The sequence below is a fragment of the Mercenaria mercenaria genome, chromosome 5, assembly GCF_021730395.1.
Source record: "Mercenaria mercenaria strain notata chromosome 5, MADL_Memer_1, whole genome shotgun sequence".
NCBI classification, from domain to species: domain Eukaryota; kingdom Metazoa; phylum Mollusca; class Bivalvia; order Venerida; family Veneridae; genus Mercenaria; species Mercenaria mercenaria.
Window position 1 is genome coordinate 51,950,903 of NC_069365.1, and position 21,301 is coordinate 51,972,203.

At 35.7% G+C, this 21,301-nt stretch overlaps 2 protein-coding genes across 2 annotated transcripts; one reads left to right on the plus strand and one right to left on the minus strand.

Moving 5' to 3' along the window:
* The first annotated feature begins 8,635 nt into the window (after positions 1 to 8,635).
* LOC123557205 (uncharacterized) lies at positions 8,636 to 11,486 on the plus strand. The gene is made up of 3 exons (XM_045348534.2): positions 8,636 to 8,970; positions 9,171 to 10,772; positions 10,976 to 11,486. The coding sequence occupies exons 2-3, from the start codon at positions 10,651 to 10,653 to the stop codon at positions 11,286 to 11,288; spliced, it is 435 nt and encodes a 144-aa protein (XP_045204469.1). The 5' UTR covers positions 8,636 to 8,970; positions 9,171 to 10,650; the 3' UTR covers positions 11,289 to 11,486.
* A 5,334-nt stretch (positions 11,487 to 16,820) lies between these two features.
* LOC123557206 (uncharacterized) lies at positions 16,821 to 20,899 on the minus strand. The gene is made up of 2 exons (XM_045348536.2): positions 20,730 to 20,899; positions 16,821 to 18,646 (listed from the first exon to the last, which is right to left on the minus strand). The coding sequence occupies exons 1-2, from the start codon at positions 20,879 to 20,881 to the stop codon at positions 17,668 to 17,670; spliced, it is 1,131 nt and encodes a 376-aa protein (XP_045204471.2). The 5' UTR covers positions 20,882 to 20,899; the 3' UTR covers positions 16,821 to 17,667.
* Positions 20,900 to 21,301: the final 402 nt, after the last annotated feature.

Consider the following 21,301-nt stretch of genomic DNA (forward strand, 5'->3'; position numbering starts at 1 on the left):
TAAAGGTGTCTGTTAATATTTATATACTTCTAATTGCAATTAAGCACGTGTTTTTTCATTAATGACGGTTTTCTTTTTGTATATTTTTTATATATTTGACGACATCTTTACAGTGCCATATGACTCATTATTGTCGAAGTGACAAGATCGGCTATCTATCTTGTTTTTTTTTTTCAATCATGGTAAGCTTTTAAGGACAATTTGCAAAAATTCTCTCCCTTAATTATTGGCTGTGTTAAAGCAATTCCCTTCAAATTGGATTGTCTCCCTTACATTAGCTAAAGTTGTGTCAATCATAACCCAAGTCAATAATTCTTTGTCATGGATCTAAAATTTTGCTTTAGGTAACACACGGCAATTAAGCTCGCATGTCACTCCATAGAAAGCAACGAAACATGTTGCCAGTTTTTAATATAAATCATGTTTTATAGATTCATATAGAAATATTATTCTTGTAAAGATATAAAACATTTCTGTAAAAAAAATTATGTTAGCTTACGATATAGCGAAATTCGTGTTGTCATGTAACAGAAAATAAAAAACATTTAGATAAATTTCTTTTCTTTTCTTTTGAAACTTTGAATCCCGCTAAACATTGAAATCCGAGAATTATTTCATAAACGAGCTTTCCCACAAAAGCATGTATAGTAGTTTTCCTCGAGAAAAACGAAACTTGTGTATAGATACATGTATTCCCATTTTGTTTGATTGTTCTTGTCCATATAACGGTACTTTTGTTTAACTTTCATGCCTAGAAGTTTACTAATTAAAACATGATAACATAATGTAATAATCTATGCAATCACTGTATTTGACAGGTAATGGCAAAAAAAAAAAAAAAACCCAAGCAATTTAACAAACTTAAAAAACATACATGTTACTCAAACACGCACACACGTTTGATTAACTGGCCTTGATCATACTAGGTTTTCCATAGAAATCAAGGAAAGAAAGAATCTATTTCATTATGAATCAAGTTTCTGAATTTTCTTATCAGCATTGGTGTATATGTATCATTGAGATCCGAACTCACTTTTTTTTTTTAAAAGCTCTCAGTCACCCTGTCTACTTATTTATAGTGTCTAAGTTACTTGTAAAATCAATGGTATACATAAATCAAATATGCCATTCAGATAATGTGTTTGTACATACTATACAATTCAATCATGAAATCAAATTTATCGTGTAAACTAAAGTCTTTACTATCCGACCAGGGATACCTGACAGTGACGTCATATTGTGTTTACTTTCCAATGTTTACCTTATATTGTACTGGATTGTCATTATGTTTCTTTACCAATAGCCTGTATGGATACGTAGCCCAGAGGATAACGGCGCTGTCGTAATAACCGAAAGGTACCGAGTTCGAATCCGTCGGCGGATTTTTTTCCCGCGCAGTATTTTCTTATTCATCTATATAGTTATCTTGATTTTTTGTGTTTCACGAATTATGCATACAGAATAAATTGTGTAGAAAACGTTAGTCATTTCACTCCACATAAAATGGCTAAAATGCCTATGAACACGTTTTTAACTGTAACGAGCCTTTGGAGAATAATGAGAAAGCAACGTGTATTCTAAAACACAATGGACTGACTGACATATGTTGCATTAGCATTTAGTATACTTCATAATGAAATAAATGGTTGATAATTAAAAAAAAACTTACACGAAAAACATATCAAAACAAAATTTCAACAACAAATCAAGGAAAGCAAATGTAACTGGTCTTTCAAACAGTATATTTTTTTGCTACAAAATAAATATTAAGTATACCTCGCCTACCACTGGTTTCGAACTTACATCGCCCGCATGACAAGTAGCCAACACATCCACTGGGCCATACTTTACTTATAGATTCTGATATGATAAGGACATAGTTCTATTTAATATAAGTATACATCCGTTTGGGGATATTCCATGGTTATTTATAATTTGTTGACAAAATGACGTCACTGTCAAAAATTGTCGGTGGATTAGTAGCTGTAAGGGTGGCTATTTTTGCATGCTTTCTACGAACAAAACCGTGACAAAAATGTAGGTCTTATTAAAGAGATAATCCTACCGTGCAAACTCATGGAAAACATGCTATCATAAATGTTGTTTTGTTTTTTTTTGTTTTTTTTGTGTTTTTGTTTTTTGTTTTTTTGTTTCTGTGTTTTGTTTTGTTTTAAAGCTTTGATTTCATTTCTAAAATAGACACGATATTGCGCGTCTGTTAATTTCACCCTTTCTTTGCACAGCGTGGAAACCATGCTATGTCTTGTTTAGATAAATGTACACATTCTCTCCCCATCTCACCAGCTTTCAATGAGCGCCTAACTTTCAAAATTATTGTTTGACTTAGTTCTTTTCCTGTCGTCGAATGTTTCAATATTCAAAAGATATTTAGCTTTCAGTCGGAAATAATGTAATTTATGTTGATTCGTATTGTTCTCATACCACACAGTTGCAATCACTTAAACAGTTGGGTGAAAAATCAAATCTCTGTTCTATTCTGTTCTGTTAATTTTTTTCTCTACATTTGTCTAATGAGACAAATATGAACGTTATTATTTCCAAAATTTATATTGAATCGTAGGTCATTTGCTGGTATATGACTTCCGTAAATTATCACCGTTTAAGTAACATCAGAACTTAAGAAATCCAACAGTTTTTAATTTCTTGAGACACTTTGACGTTAAATGGAAGCAAGAAGCTTTTACCCTATTACAATTATAAATATACCATTGTATTGTTTATAAAGTCAAGAACACCTGCATATGTGTTAATAAGTTGTCATATTTTGGAAAATATAGTTTATTTGCCTCTAATGTAAAAGAAATTGAAAAGTTTAGTGATTTTCACTTTATGTTCAATATAAGCGATGGTGATACTTTTAAAACAAAATTGGAAGCAAGAAGATGTTCAGTTAGAATAAATATTTTCACATGAAATTAAAGAGGAGAAATTGATGTTTACTGCCATATGTGTTAAAATAGTCACAAACTTAAATTTATATTTGAAATTAATCATTGAAAATAAATTTCCTATATAATATATTGCTTAAAGTGACATCACTAAGTAAACCAATATTGATTATCGGATAATTTTCAAGAGGGACAACCTACTAGGATATGCCAGTCAAATATAATAAAAACTGGGGATGGGAAACAGGGGATGGAGAGAAGTTTTCTGCTGGTATTGACAACAATCTGAGATATATCGCACAAGGACTTGCGTTTCAATGGTATCACTACATCTCTAATAATTGAAATCAAGTTAAATATATATATTATTATTCTATCATCCACCGCAATCTTTTAAATATATATCTGTACGTATACTAGAACAAGTCCATGTATGCATGACTTCATTTGAATGGGTTAAAAAATATTCTACATAAAAAAAATGAAAAAGGTGATAGAGAGTTTCATTTGTAAATAAATTTTGATAAAAACATTTTGCCTTTTTCTGATATTCCAAACTTGATATCACTGAATGAATCAAATTTTTTGCTCAACTCACTGAACGACTGTCAAGACGAGAGTTGTCCGTTTTACTTAAACTTTACCCTGCTAAATTTCTAAAATGGGCTGAGCTATCATTGAGTTTGGGCAGTACCACTTGTTATTCAAAGGGATTGTCACTGAACATTTACTAACTGAATAGCGAACAGTGTAGACCATGACCAGAATGTGCAGGCTGATCTTGGTCTACACTGGTCGCAAAGGCAAAACCACTTGCCGCCAGCAGGCTAAAGATTAAGGTAATATAAATATCGAACATTGATGAAGAAAACATATACATATACTTAACTGATTTTTGCTTTTATATAGATAGATATAGCCTTACAGATATTTTATCTACTGAACTAAAACTCAAGGAGTAGACGGTATCAATTTGGTTCAGTTTTGTAACATTCCAAAACAACAGACTCGCTATATGTATATTATCCTCCTAAGATAACCTTCCCAAACAAATTAAAAAATACGCAGTCTATTCTTGTGCAAATTGTTTTTTCAATGAAATGAGTCATCTCCTCCAGAAACACACGAGAACAAAGGAACGAATAAAGGGACACCTAGGTCACCGTCTTGGAACGGTTAGTGTCAAAACCACCACTAGGATGTTTAAACCGGTATATGGTGCGCATATAGCTTCACTCTTACCTTCGCCATGTTCAAAGTCACAGAACAGTGTACAAAAAAGTAGTCCCCGCCAGGTAAATCCATAACATGATATGGCAACAGAATGCATGACATGTAAAACACACAAAACCGTTCTAAATTTATACAAAAAAGTAAATCTAAAGAACCAAAATCGCATGTACTCAATGCTTTTGCAGAAGACAAAGCACCAAGACAAATACACTTAAGGGCAACACAGGCCAGAAGGCAGATATCCAAACAACTCAGTTAAGATTGGATCAAAAACACCTGCCTGTCATCTGAGTTATAAGTACACTCATATACTCAAATGTACTAAATAACTTGTCTCAATCAGTGCAACAAGAGCATTACTTATAAGGACACGACAAGGCAAGTTACAATACCAAAATCCACTTTGATGGAGTGACAGCTACTGACAAACGTTCTTCTCTGTGATCCTTCTCCTTAAAATCCTATAAACAGGGGCGACTAACTATAGATGGGTTAATTGTGCATTAGATATATTTGCTTTGAAATAGAAAAAGTGGAAACAGGTCGCTCAACACGACAAAAACGAAAATGTTGCAGGCTCGGTTTTATTGAGCCTGTTCATGGACGATGTTGAAATGCATGCTACCGTCCACGCCCTCTAGCCCCGGGTTGAGCAGAACTCAACATTTACACATGCTACATTTACACATACTACAAAAACTGCCTCGGTAGCCTAGTGGTAGAGCGTCCGCTCCGAGATCATGGAACCTTCCATGATACACTTGCATGTAATTCAATGAAAGTGGCGTATGGTCCCCAGATAAAGTAATGGGTTTGGCCTAAACGAGAAAAACAATGAGCAGAACTAAACAAACTGGAATTTAGAAAGGGGATCTGAGGCTATGGAGCCTGCATATCACAAGAACTGCCAAAAGACAAAATCAAAAAGCAGGCACCATATCCAAGGGGTGATTATACAATACCCAAAGCTATGAAAGCGGAAGTATTGGAACCACCCAGGCCGAAATGTTCAAGCTGAGAAACTAAACAGTACCAATGGGCCAATTCGTTTCACTTTTGCGGCGTACGCCGTTTCGCCGCGTGCAACCGGCTAGGCGTTCGTTTGGCTTCCCGGCACTGCCCGCGTCTATCCGGCGTACGCCGATGTGTGCCGGTCTTGTGAGATAGGCAAAGCGGCAAATCATATATTTTCGCGATATAAAATCGGGTAAACATTTGGAAATTTGGGTAAGTACCAGTAGATGTAGAAACATACTGCAAGAACTATTTGCTAACTTATTTGGAACATGCCACAAGAGAAAATCATAATAATTTGGAAATTTATTTTTTGTATTTGCAGCTCACGTGGCCGGCGTCCGCCGAAACGTTCGTTTATCAATAAACCGGAGAGATTTTTTTTCTTGCCGCCCACGTGACCGGCGTGCCCCTGGTTGAGTGAAACGAATTGGCTCAATAACACGACATTGAACGATCTGAGAAGATCGAAATATAACAGCCCTGATTTAATGTACGGGGAGACTCTTTACGGCCGGCACACGGCACAAACAACGCTGCTGTGATAATAAAATAGAAAAAGTGGAAACTCCACAGGTCACTCAACACGACAAAAACGAAAATGTTGCAGGCTCGGTTTGAGCCGAATCATGGACGGTAGTGGAAATGTATGCTACCGTCCACGCCCTCTAGCCCCGGGTTGAGCAGAATTCAACATTTACACATGCTACAAGTACAATTTAGAAACATCCGCAGATGTGTTCATACGGCGGGGCACATGGAACCTTCAATGATACACTTGCATGTAATTCCATGAGACACGGCGTATGGTCCCCAGTTAAGATATAGGTCCATGTTTCGGAAAAAAGTCCGAACGTCATCAAATCATAGAAAGAAAGCATTGTTTTACATGAAAATTTAACAGCATATAAAACGTTTATATTCTTCTACAAAACCATTGTCAATTTACTCATATATTTATTGAATTCTGGAAAGGGACTGCACGAAGGGGCCACATTTCTGGACAGTTCAGCGCCTTTAAAAACTCACCATTTTTAAAAACCTGTTACATGTCTTCGTTTCGATGCAGTTGCAACATCGTACGAGTGTTTAAACTTTACATAAGTAGGTAAAACATCGTTTTTGACCATTTTTTACATTTATTCTCTTTACAAAAGGCATTCTTATTTCAAGGGGGACAACTCCTTTAGAATATTTTGAGTATCCAACTCTGTGGGACAAAACAGTAAAACATGTATTGGACAGATAAGTTGTTGGTCAAGATGCTGTTCATTTACTAAAAAAATATGTTGTTTTGTGATATACTGCTAAAATAGAAAAAGTGGAAACTTCACAGGTCACTCAACACGACAAAAACTTAAATGTTGCAGGCTCGGTTTGATTGAGCCTGTTCATGGACGGTAGTGGAAATGCATGCTACCGTCCACGCCCTATATCCCCTTAAACCTTAAAATAATGGGTTTGTCCTAAACGAGAAAGCAATGAGCAGAACTAAATAAACTGGAATTTAGGAAGGGGATCTGAGGCTATGGAGCCTGCATATCACAGGAACTGCCAAAAGACAAAGTTAAAAAGCAGGCACCATATCCAAGGGGTGATTATACTGAAGTCTCGTTTGGTATATTTACCAAAATTTGATTTAAAAAGTATAAGATTTATTTAGTTTTTAAACTACACTCCGATGATATACGGGGTGTGTAAGACTAATATTAAGAAGGTTTTAAGGTTTTTGTTTTATTTCTGTAAAAGTTCAGAAGTTCAAGCACTTAAATATATAGTGCAAAGGTAGATAATATGGACGAAGCACGAGACAGTAGTTTCATGTTTGCCTTGTTTTAAGATTTTGGCGCTTTTACAAATCTTTTATCGAGACACTTTTTAGGTTTACAGACACTAAATAGGAAAATGACATGAAAAAAATGGTAGTCGCATATTGGCAGATTCAAATAGTTCTCAGTTGTTTTGCTCTGTAGATATATTTTCCTTATTGTCTTTGCATTTATTTTGCTGAAATCACATGAAAGATCTACGCTTGACATTTAGGAAGCATTTTCCTAATGAAATGATAGTAAGACAGAATTTGTCATGGAAACTTAGGTCATACACCACCACTACAATTTTGGGTCTCAGTTTTAGCTGATTTGCAGTTTGTATGTTTGACTGAAAATCTTTTTCTTGCATCAAAATGACTCCCAATTTTCTTTTGATTTTTATTCAGTACTGACAATATTCTTCAAGAAAATTTAAGTAACAGACATTTAAAATGGGTCCTGATGTGTGCTGCAGCCATTGGAAATTTGTCAATTTTATATAGAATAAAGAAGGCCAGCTATTTAGTGTGTTCATGCCTTTAAGCTAAGTGCAGACATTTTCTTACTGACCAGGGAAAGAAATAGCATGATAAAGATAGCACAGATTCTTCCCATTCTCGTTTCGAATAATTTTAATCTACACGTCGTTGTGCAAATGGTATTACATGCCAAGGTTAATTTTACTATTATTTTGTATGAGTGTAAGGTTTATACTAGTCCAAATTATCGGACGTTTCGGGACAGCGTGATAACCTTTGTGTGACTGTCGCTGTCTCGCCACGTCGTAACTTCTGTGAAGAAATCCCCATGACCTTTTTGAATGTATATTTTGTGTTTTGTTTCTGCAGTTAAGTGTCGTAGACGGTCTGCTGTTTATTGAAACCAGTGTCGTGGCAGAGTCGGGGTAGATATCCCCTCTCAACTGTTTACAACATCGACGATTTAAAGTCTTATTTAGAATCATGCGTTATATTCAACTCACTTGAACTTTCTGTTTAATTTATTTGAGCAAGTTAGTCTAAAAAGTATTTTATATATTTTTTTATTTATTTATTTTTGAATGTCTCGATTTTCTAACAGTAAAATGCAGATAAGGGTAAGGCTTAGAGGGATGGCAACTATAAAATATCAAATCATAAAATAAGCCATCCCGATACGCCGAACGAGTAAGGGTATGTGTATACTTCTTACGGAGGCAATGAGTTTGTGTGGCTGCTGCCAAAAGCGGATACTCATGTGGGTAGAGCCATCCATTCAGCGAGAAATTGCCAGCTCGCTTTGCTAAAATTATATCAGTAATAATTATAAATTATGAATCGTGGAACCGTACGCCAGTCAAAATTAAATGTTAAATTTCTCAAAAAAATCCTTTTCCTACTGAAAATCTAAAAAGAGATGGCATTGTATCAAATATCGATTGCACCATTTGAGATGTACATGCCAACAATTTTCCGACAATGTTTACCCCTGGGCCGCCTTCGCAATTATGTCCTCATTGAACAAAAGTCCAAATAAACTCTTTTAAGTGTCTTACGTTTTTAAAATAACAAAACGCCTAACCGATATCGTACGATCAGTCAGGGGTTTTGTTGAAACCTATTGGTCTATTACACGAAAATTGGAAATGTGCCTTGTATGCGTCATTTTTCTGAAAACAAAGCAGAATAATTAAATGCAAAATTAAGGTCGGTGGCAATTTTTCGAAAAACATACATAAATTGTCATAAACAAAACAATCAATGCTATTCATAGTTTTATGTTTCATGTATAAAGGAGTAAGCATATGAAACATATTTTCAATCGGTAAAAAGAAAACCATACGTTCGTACAGTATTTTTGTGGAATTTATACAACATTTGCTTTTGTAATATTTCGGGGGAAAAACACGCACCGACTATGAGATTACGACCATCAGAAATATTCTATTCTCAAGATTCTATAAGCAGCGAGTTTGATGATGGTACAACAATAGGTGAAACCGTCGACGATATTAACAATGGCATGTATGTCAACTTGCTTTTTCATGTTTTAAAGACATTTTTCAATTTTGAAATTAAACTCAGATATATTTCATCTATGTATATTAATAAAATCTGCTGCTCAGAGAATGTATTCCGAAATCATTTGAATTGAGTTAGAAATTCTTTTTCCTGGTTTCTTTTTGTATAATGATAAGAACCTAACGCTCGTCTTCATTTTTAAGAACCGACATTTCTGAGATACCAAATATTTCGGTGGCCAATATTGGTGGGAAATGGTTTACAGCCGACAACAGGCGACTTTGGGTGTTTCGTAAACTTGAAGACATCGGAATGTGTGACAGGATACATGTTCGTGTAGTGAACAATATACCGTCGCACAAAATGACTACAGAAAATGGAGGCGTTGATATCGAGGTCCGTGGCTCACCGGGAGGAACATGGAACTGAAATCTCAATATTTGACTATAGAAAATATGTTATTACTATTTACCAATTAATGTGTCTGTGATAAAAAAAAACTATTATGCAATATATCACCTGTATATATATATAATAATATAATATAGTGTTAACTATCAAAGAACCGAAAGTACATAATTCATACTTCACATTGTTTGCCTGTTTATTTTTCAAAAATGTTGATCTATTTGTGTCAACGTTTATCAAATGATATATCGGGAACATTTAAAATGCAATGCCCATGTTTAAAGGTATTCAACACTGTTTATCATGTACAGGAATTTTTACATAGATTTTATCTAAACTTTGTTAATAGTTTTAGTCGTTATATGTGTCAATCATTTCAAGTGTTCTTTTTTTCTGAAATTATTGTTATTATGAGACACATTTAGCCATCAGTATTTTGAGATAAATGGCTATTATGTTGCATTTCAGAAAAAGAAATGCACAAAATAAAGTTGCAAAAATTATATGTTTATTGAACGCGTAAAACTGTGGAGAATCCCTTAATTTCTAATATTAGATTTCTTTTTCTTGATATGCAAATTTGTCACATGATGTTAACTCATAAAAGTATAAGTCAACAGTTTATTACTAAATAAAAACAATATAAGACAAAAATTATGAGTGCATGCTATAATGTATGTACATATGGGGACTGTTAAGAAAAGTTGTTTCATCATTACTACCCTTGAAAATGACATTTTTATCAAGATGTTTTCACCTGCCTGAAACGGTTACAATTTCTGACTTTATAAATTCCTGTTTAAGATTTAATAGCAGATTCCTGTTCATGGTACCTGTAAGTGCAAAAAGATATACATTATGTATGTTAATGCAGGATAAAAATAGATAATATATTATATTTTCCGAAAATACGCAACATGTATAAACTGTTTATAAATAGACATTCTTTGCATACGTTATGACTTATTAGTGAATTAAGTGTAGACAGTAAGAGTTCCCTAAAACTAAAAAAAATCGCGTATGCATTGTAAACGACAAGGGACAGAATCATGAGGAAACAAAAGCAAGAAAAAAATATCATTGAAGGAAGGAATAATTAAGATACGAAAAGTAAAGCGCATAATGTGTGTTATTTTTATCAAGCGGGAAAGCACGCTAACAAAATATACATTTGGGGTATTCCAGCGATAAGGAAACTTAAGTTTCTCGGTCAGTTTTGCTGAAAAGCAGAACATAAATAACTCATCTTAATAACTTGACAAAACAACAATCAAAATGAAGTTACGGCCGTCGAAAATACGTTATTCTCAGGATTCTATTAGTAACACTTTCGATATACGAAGTGATCATCCGTGTATTAGGATCGGAGAAACACTAGACGAACTTTGTGATGGCATGTATGTTATTTCTATATTAACCATCTGGCGTTCCTTCAGTTTGATACATTCATTTAGTGTTGTGATTATAATTCTTAACAACCTTTTTATATTGACTGATAATTTTAAATGATATATTTTAGTCACATTAAAATTTGCTGAGTAAGCTATAAATGTCATTTAAAACTTTCATCAGATGATATGTAATTTTTTTTATTTTTTAGAACGGATATTGATGAGATACCAACAATTTCGGTAGCGGAAATTGGCGGGAAATGGTTCACAGCAGACAACAGGCGACTTTGGGTTTTTCGCAAGCTTGAAGAACTTGGAAAATGTCGAAAAATTCCAGTTGATGAAGTAGATGACATTCCGTCTTCGAAAATGACAACAGAAAATCGAGGTGTTGATATAGAGGTCCGAGGATCGCCGGGAGGACGTTGGATTAGAAAACTTGAAGATTCAGATACAAGTTCCGAAGAGGAAAGCAGCGATGATGACGACTTATACGGTCAGTTCGGATCATGGAAAATATGACAAGTGATGCAATGTGTATTTCTACAAAAATTATGTATTTATTATATCAGTGTGTGTATGTGATAACTAGCTGTGATAAGTTTTTGATTTTGTATTAAGTTTAATTGCTTGGATTTTTAATATTGTAGAAACAGTATATACATTTTCATTGTAATAGTTTTAACCAATTTACTAAATAAAAAGAAGTGTTAAATGTTATAGGTCATTAGTGATATATAAGGAACAATGGAATTTTAGAATTTCCAGTTTTATTACTAGCGTATGTTAATGAGCTTTTATGTATACATTTTAGTTGCTTTAACTTGTTATTTACTTATAGTGAATTATCAAATGTCTTTTTTACAAAATATACTTACTTTCAATAACAATACAGTGATCAACAATGTAAACAATTTAGATGATGATACATTCTCATTTGTTTTACAAACTTTTGAAAACCTTCTGGCAAGCAAAAAGTATCACCCACATCTATGTTATGAACGGTCCACCTAAAGACAAAGTTAACGTGCTTATTTTAAAGCTGATGTTTTCGCCCGATTTGTACTCATTTCAGTCGGGCTAGTCGCGCGTGCTTCAATTCGGTACACATGCGAAACATGCCGAAAAGCCCGATTGATATATCACGGCGCATTTCGGTGTACCGATCACGTGAACAGGATAGCCCGGTTCTGTATGAATCGAACCACCTGCTAATAGTTTCATGATGGCTTCAGACTATTCGCTATAACTAAACAACTCACTTTTTCGAAAATAATAGAATTCAGAGATCAGCTTATACATATGACTTTTTATATTTTTTGCCTAAGTAGAGTTTTATCAGTGGTCCATTTTTTTCTGGAAATTATTGTTTGGATGGGTTCGAGTGCTATGCACTCACTATTCCAAATAATGAAATTTCAAACTTCATGAAGATCGGATAGAACATCTGACATCGGAAGTGTTAACAAATTTTTTATATGATTTCACCTAGTGTGAATCAGGTTTAAGCACATATGACCATGTTTCAAACTTGACTTAGCTTTGATAGAGATAAAAATTAAAAGTTTCATGAAGATCAAAGAAGTAACAAGAGTGCCAGAATGTCACAATATACGCCCGTCACAGCAAATTTCTTTACACTAGCACCTGTATTTGCAAATGGAATTTTAATTTTCTAGTTGTTTACAATGTTTGTTTTTTTAGAAATTATTGAAATTCTTTTATTTTTCTAAGTCCACAAAAAATCCTTACCAGGTAGAGATACCTTAAAATGCACCCAAAATTTGAAAGTAACATCAATGTTGTACCACAGAAAAGTGGTCTTGGTTTTTCCCTACGGTCAATTATAAAAAAGTTACAATGTAAGTTATTTATAGTAACAACTAAGGGAAGTTAATCTTTAAAGAGAAAAAAAAAATCAAAAAAAATAAAAATTACAAGTCCACACAAAAATCCTTACCAGGTAGAGATAGCTCAAAATACACCTCAGAATTGGATGTAACATGCAAGTTGTACTACAGAAAAGTGGTCCCGATTTTTCCCTACGACTTGTAATGAAAAAGTTACAATATAAGCTATTTATAGTAACAGCAAAGGGAAGTAATTCAAAAGAAGGGACCAGTGCATGACACTCAGTCACATGATGGTGTACAATTGTGCCAAGTTACATCAAAATCCCTCCATGCATGAAGTAGAAATGCTCCGGACAAAGTCATTCTTGTATCTGACCTTTGGCCTCTAAGTGTGACCTTGACCTTAGACCTAGGGACCTGGTTCTTGCGCATGACACTCCGTCTCATGCTTGTGAACATTTGTACCAAGTTGTATCAAAATCCCTCAATGCATGAAGAAGAAATGCTCCGGACAAAGTTTTCATTCTTGTATCCTTGACCTCTAAGTGTGACCTTGACCTTACCCCTAGGGACCTGGTTCTTGCGCAAGACACTCCGTCTCATGATGGTGAACAATTGTGTCAAGCTACATCAAAGTCCTTTCATGCATGAAGAAGATTTGCTCCGGACAAAGTTTTCATTCTTGTATCCTTTGACCTCTAAGTGTGACCTTGACCTTAGACCTAGGGACCTGGTTCTTGCGCATGACACTCCCTCTCATTATGGTGAACAACTGTGCCAAGCTACATCAAAATCCTTCCATGCATGAAGAAGATATGCTCCGGACAAAGTCATTCTTGAATTTTTCATTCTTGTATCCTTTGGCCTCTAAGTGTGACCTTGACCTTAGACCTAGGGACCTGGTTTTTTGCGCATGACACTCCGTCTCATAATGATAAACAATTGTGCAAACTTTCATCAAAATCCCTCCATGCATGAAGAAGATATGCTCCGGACAAAGTCATTCTTGAATTTGACCTTTGACCTCTAAGTGTGACCTTGACCTTAGACCTAGGGACCTGGTTCTTGCGCATGACACTCCGTCTCATGCTTGTGAACATTTGTACCAAGTTGTATCAAAATCCCTCAATGCATGAAGAAGAAATGCTCCGGACAAAGTTTTCATTCTTGTATCCTTGACCTCTAAGTGTGACCTTGACCTTACCCCTAGGGACCTGGTTCTTGCGCAAGACACTCCGTCTCATGATGGTGAACAATTGTGTCAAGCTACATCAAAGTCCTTTCATGCATGAAGAAGATTTGCTCCGGACAAAGTTTTCATTCTTGTATCCTTTGACCTCTAAGTGTGACCTTGACCTTAGACCTAGGGACCTGGTTCTTGCGCATGACACTCCCTCTCATTATGGTGAACAACTGTGCCAAGCTACATCAAAATCCTTCCATGCATGAAGAAGATATGCTCCGGACAAAGTCATTCTTGAATTTTTCATTCTTGTATCCTTTGGCCTCTAAGTGTGACCTTGACCTTAGACCTAGGGACCTGGTTTTTGCGCATGACACTCCGTCTCATAATGATAAACAATTGTGCAAACTTTCATCAAAATCCCTCCATGCATGAAGAAGATATGCTCCGGACAAAGTCATTCTTGAATTTGACCTTTGACCTCTAAGTGTGACCTTGACCTTAGACCTAGGGACCTGGTTCTTGCGCATGACACTCCGTCTCATGATGGTGAACAACTGTGCCAAGTTTCATCAAAATCCCTCCATGCATGTAGAAGATATGCTCCGGACAAAGTCTGTGGACGCCGCCCGCCCGCCCATCCGCCCGCCAGGGGCGTTCCCATAATACGTCCCGTTTTTCAAACGGGCGTATAAAAAAGTAGTGTCTAGATAGATAACAAGGTTTATGTTTATCAATTTTAGCTAGTGACCTGATTTTGATCCCAGACGGCTCAGTATCAACTTTCCCAAGATTTTATTGAGGGAAACATTCTGACCAAATTTAATGAAGACTGTACCAAACTTGTGACCTCTAGATTGTTAAAAGTAGATTTGTTGATGATCCAGGTGTATTTCGATAGCTAACTTTAAGCCCTTTAGTGAGTTAAAACAGTTTTATAGATATTTTAGTACAAAATGTATTCCAAACCAATCTATGCAAATATACAGTTGCTTTAACTTATTATTATATAGTAAATGTATTCCAAACCAATCTATGCAAATATACAGTTGCTTTAACTTATTATTATATAGTAAATGTATTCCAGACCAATCTATGCAAATATACAGTTGCTTTAACCTATTATTATATCGTCATAGCATGCCAAAATAAATTACACATCTCGGCAATGTTTGAAGTGACAGTACTCTATACCGAAAAATAATAAATATTAAAACTTAGTGCGTTTGTTTTGTTAGGTTTAACGTCACATCAACAAATTTTAGGTAATATTCGATATTGAATTTACTAGAAACGAGAAATTTCAGTAAAGGCTGCTTCTAAATGTTAAAAGCGGGCCAAGCTTTTCAATATTTTGATTGTTTTTACCTTGAGGAACTATTATTATAGGCTATAACTGAAAAAATCCCAAACTGTTGAATAACTGTCAATAAAAAAGTTGTCCGTTTTGCTGTAGAAATTTTTAAAAGTTCATAAAGACTTTATATTTTTTAATACAAAAGCTTCATTTTATATCTTTGATATAAAAGCCTCATGAGTTTGGTCGATTCGCGCATTTTCTTTGGTAATGTTCTCATGATACTCGATGTCCAGATGTTCGGTCTGTATCTATATTAATAACTGCATACTCTGCTTTTAATGCTTGGGAAAGACTCGTATCAAATTCATTCCCTTATATGCATGTGTCCAAAGGTGATCAATTTACATTGACATTATTTTACGATCATTTTATATCAACGTACATATTGAGATTACGGCTTTGTGTGGCCACTGCCAAACGCGGTTTTATTAGATGGCTTTGACCTGGGGCCCCGTCCCCTAAAAACATATTTTGGATAATCTAAAGTTGCGAAGACCTCAGTTATTATAGAACAAATTTCTGCCGCGCTTTGCTCGCAAAACATTACACCAATAGTATTTAAAGTGCTGAACTGGAGGGATCTTTCAACAGTCAAAATAATCAAAAACCCTATCATATGGTTAAAATTGTTGTTCATATGAAAATTGAACTTATATTGGAATAGCAACGTTTGACTTAATTACAGCAAGAGCACAAAATTAGATACCGTTGAATGAGAAGATACATTAGCCACCTTAAAGATAAGCAGTGAAGATTACATTTTACAGACTAAGATCAAACTTCGCCAACTTCGTGAATTTAATTTTCATGAAAATTCTGTATAACCCATGAGAAACTATTTGTCAACGTCGGATGTGCAGCAGACGGTAATAGTTCCAAACATAAGTGGGTGTAATTCCGTGAAATTCATCACTATTCACCGCTTTCGAAAGTTGTTACTATCTACATTTGTAGGAGATTCATTCAGCTGCAGTCCTTTTGGGATTCATTCAGCACTACTAAAGGTAACGGATGTTCAATTATTGCAACTAGTGAGTAATGCCGCCTAGAAGATTGAGAATTCGTAAAAGTGTTGAATTATTGCCGCATCTAAGAACACTTAAACTTACAGGATGGCTTTGCTATCGCTGTTTTTTCCCCGCGCAATTTGTTCAAAACGCTCTACTTCACGGTTCGATCAATTCTCCCAATTTACGGCCATGTCCCTATAGTATAGGGTATGGCAAGTACAATATGTCAGTTTTAACTATATTTTCTTCCTGGTCTTGTGCCAGTGCGTGATTGGCGGCTGGAAAGGAGGCAACAAGTTCGTAAACCTTCCTTATTGATTCTCCAATAACCTAGTTTTGAACACCTGATGTTGTTTACACAGGAAAAATGAAATCGGGCAAAGTTAAGCTAAAATGTGATTTAATTTTGTACTAAGCAGGTAAATGGTAATTTTTTGTCATGTGAAGGGGCATCCGTGGCTAAGCGATTAAGGTAGCTGACTTCGAATCACGTGACTTCCTCATCGCCATGGGTTCAAACCATCGCTTTGGTTGTAGAGTTCTTCCATGTGAGGAAGGCATCCAGCAGCTAGCTAGGCTCAAAGTCTCTTCCATGTGAGGAAGACATCCAGCAGCTAGCTAGGCTCAAAGTCTCTTCCATGTGAGGAAGACATCCAGCATTATAATTCTTTATAAACTCTACCAATATTCTTATTCAAGCATTGGCCACTCGGTTAACTTCGTTAGAGGAGAAGGTTAGATTAATCGATAATATTCACTTCATAGCATCTTAATATTTACATGTCATGCTGTACAGAATATTTATCGTGTCGATAAACAAAGCGTTCTCTATCAGCTTGTTTTCCAATCCATGTATTTGACATGTAAAAATTTGTTGTACATGTTATGTGTATGTTGCTTAAAAAATAATAAAATATTGTTTAAACTAAAGCGTTCTCTAAATTTTCAAGATTCTGGCAGAAATTTTGTAAATGCACTTTGGTCTTGTCGGCGTTAGTTCGAACACTGTTTTCAAATTTTGCTGCTTTGAATTCCTATTTTCTGTAATTTTGAAAGTTTCACGCGTGTTTATCACAGATCGAAAAAAAAAATACATGGCACATATTCTATCAATAAGTTCCTCCTTTATATCCATCGTGTTTCGATATTTGGCGGGGAGATTTGTGTCACATTCCTTTTGTTACATCGGAACAACCAGAACTAATGTTTGCATTTACGCGAAAGTCTACTTTGTCACGTTCTAAACAGGCCCTCAATACTTTGTATAAATGTTCTCGTCCATTTCATCACATGTTATTTGGGAATATAAAAACACGCAATTGCACTACATGCATTGTGCAGCAAGGAAAATTACATTCTCATCAATCTTATGTATAAGCAAATTTGATAGACTTCAGCGATGCTCAGGTGCTGAATGTTTATCCTTAACTGTCCGACAGTATAAATAATATTTCACAATTCTAACTCAAACACAATACATACATTCAGCTCATATTTATATAATAATACAACATCCATTATCTCTCTCCCTATGAGAATGCGATGTTGTATTCCCAATCAGTCTTTCGTTGCTACTGTAGGATCTATCATATGTTTCATGTCGCTGCTCCGGAGCATACCTAAAAGTATATTTATCATTTTCGTTATACTGGAGGAGATCATCAGTTCTGGTTTTAGAGTTGTTTGCGATTTCGCTTCCGCTTGATGAAGAGGATGACTGGGACATAAATGATCTACTTCTATCAAGAGCTAGTCCTGAATGTGGCCCTGATAACCTGCCTGTATTCGACGTTGGTCTTGACTGCGATCCAGATTTTCTAACTGTGTAAGACGATGGTTCTCCTATCGTGTTTTGTTCGTTCCTCCTTATACCAGTGATTCCTCCGTAGCTATCAAATCCCCCTTGGCTAAAATTTGGTGACTTTCGAATAGTTGATGCAGTTGGAAATATGACATCATGTTTTGTAGACACGCTAGTATTCCTTAATGCAGTTGTGTTATTCGGGTTCAAACCAGTTTTATAAGAACTGGTTCCAGCATTTGTACCGTGATGAAAACCATATCTTCCATACTGTGAGCCAGAAGTTTGGCTGAATTGCTCGCCAAAGTTCGGCGACTCTCGATAACTGGAAGAAACAGTAGGGGAGCTGGCGTCGAGTTTCTTGAAGACGTCTGTTTCTCTATAATTTATATTTCTTGAAATGTTGGCATTGTTTACATTCTTTGGACGTTTTGTCACGCTCGGTTTAAGATGCCAGTAACCACCAGGAGACCCGCGAACGCTCACTGACTCTCCCCCATTAAATGATGTAAGTTTTCCTGATGGAATATAATATCCTTTCTGCACATGAATCTTCTCACATTTTCCTAATCTCTCAAGCTGTCTGAAGACCCACAGACGTCTGTTATCTGCGGTTGTCCATTTTCCATCTCTTTCTACAACAGTAATTGTTGGAATATCATTCACTGAGCATCTAAAATAAATATATATTAAAGTTCACATGAATGAATGGAAATACATTTTTGTACATGACGCATTTCTTTTATTTTTGAGGTATTTATGAATAATGCAATATAGCTATAAATACAGATGAATCTTTGCAATATATGAATTAGGTGCAATGGGGGGGGGCGAGAGAGAGAGAGAGTTGTGTTCTTCATGCGGCGCAGATCAAAAATTTCATAGTAATTTAACTGTCTGCTAAAAAGGCAAATTAAACTGTTGAAAAAATCAGTTCTCGTTTTATTAATGAACAGTGAGTTGTTGTTGTTTCCAATGTCAAATATTGGATCAAACAGGATACATTTATAAATAGAAAAAGTGGAAACTCCACAGGTCGCTCAACACAACAAAAACGAAAATATTGCAGGCTCGGTTTGATTGAGCCTGTTCATGGACGGTAGTGGAAATGCATGCTACCGTCCACGCCCTCTAGCCCCGGGTTGAGCAGAACTCAACATTTACACATGTTAAAAGTACAAAAAACAATTTAGAGACATCCGCAGATGTGTTCATACGGCGGTGCACATGGAACCTTCAATGCTCCACTAGTGTGTAATTCCATGAAAAGCGGCGTATGATCCCCAGTTTAAAAAAAATGGGTTTGCCCTAAACGAGAAAACAATGAGCAGAACTAAACAAACTGGAATTTAGAAAGGGGATCTGAGGTTATGGAGCCTGCATATCACAGGAACTCCCAAAAGACAAAATTAAAAAGCAGGCGCCATATCCAAGGGGTGATTATACAATACCCAAAGCTTTAAAAGCGGGAGTATTGGAACCACCCAGGCCGAAATGCTCATGTTCAGAAACTAAACAGTACCAATAACACGACATAAAAGTCGTGCTGAACGATCTGAGAAGATCGAAATGTAACAGCCCTGACTGAATGTACGGGGAGACTTTTTACGGCCGCCACACGGCACAAACAACGCTTCTGTGATAATAAATAGAAAAAGTGGAAACTCCACAGGTCGCTCAACACAACAAAAACGAAAATGTTGCAGGCTCGGTTTGATTGAGCCTGTTCATGGACGGTAGTGGAAATGCATGCTACCGTCCACGCCCTTTAGCCCCGGGTTGAGCAGAACTCAACATTTACACATGTTAAAAGTACAAAAAACAATTTAGAGACATCCGCAGATGTGTTCATACGGCGGTGCACATGGAACCTTCAATGCTACACTAGTGTGTAATTCCATGAAAAGCGGCGTACGGTCCCCAGTTAAAAAAATCGGTTATAAATCGTCATGGAAAATGAATATAAAGTAAATAAAATCTATAAAACATTCTTATGAAGCATAGAACATAACCAAGCACACTAATAGCAGACTCGGTTTGATTGAGGTCTGGTTAGAGTGTCCGCCTACGGATCACGAGGTCTGGGGTTCAGGCCCCAGTAGGGACCTTGGTATTTTCTCTCCCAGGGTTTACTTTAATTGTGTCAGAAGTGTTTGACGGACTTATGCGGTGGGCATGCAGTGTCATTCTGGAGAGCTAGTAAGCTCTGAAAAGTAAAGGGGGAGAAGTGTAGTGATAGTAGCTTTATATGCCACTTCCAATAGCCTAGCTGTTGGGTTAACCCTTCAGTGACGTGGTTAGAGTGTCCGCCTACGGACCACGAGGTCTGGGGTTCGAGCCCCAGTAGGGACCTTGGTATTTTCTCTCCCAGGGTTTACTTTATCTATTATTATAGGGAAATTGAATGGGCTCCATGATCCCAAAAGGCCTGAAAATATATCGTCATAGAATCAAAGTATTGGAAGACTTTTTACAGTTGCAACACAACATTTTAAGACTGTGTTAGATGAGCTATAGCAGCAATTCTTTACAAAACACCTGTGTAGTGGAAAATGTAACACCCTTGATTAACAATAATATCTTTTTCAGTTCGAACTGATTACTGTATCGTCCAAAATATGCATGTACAGTTATTTAAAAACAGTCTAGATGGGTATTAAAGTCTTACTGATATCAACAGTCCTTATACTAAATTATTAACTCAATGCACTTTTATACATGATATGCTTAAAAGATAATTGGATATATACGATTACCTTCCTTCACATATTACATCCAATGTTTCACCAATCGGTTTGTATCGATGATTACACTGTTTGTCAAAAACATTGTTAATCGAATCTTGCGAATAAAATATCTCCGAAGGTCTCAAATACATATTGTCGTTTAACTCTAATTCATTGCACATTCATATCTGTTCTTTCGAATTAACAGTCCTACCAAAATGTCTGAGAAGGTTACTAAAATCTAGCAGGGGCTGTTCAGCTAGGCAAATAATCTGTAACTGTTAATATCCCATAAATCTCCATGGCCTGCTGTGCTGACCGACATCCTCACATTAATTACCTGCTATTTGACCTTATCTTACATGTATTACCGACCACAAGTTTCATGCCTTTTTACTAATCGGCAGAAATTTATGGAAGTCTTATATTGTCTACAAAGCAAGGAATGTTTTTTTTTCATTTCCAAAGAGCTATAAAATAAATTTAATCATATTTGTTATTTTTTACAGGTGAGTAATTATATATTATTTTGTCTTTATCAGTTATGTTCTTGAAACAAAATTTATCTGGCAAAACAATTGACAGTACAGTACAGTTATTTT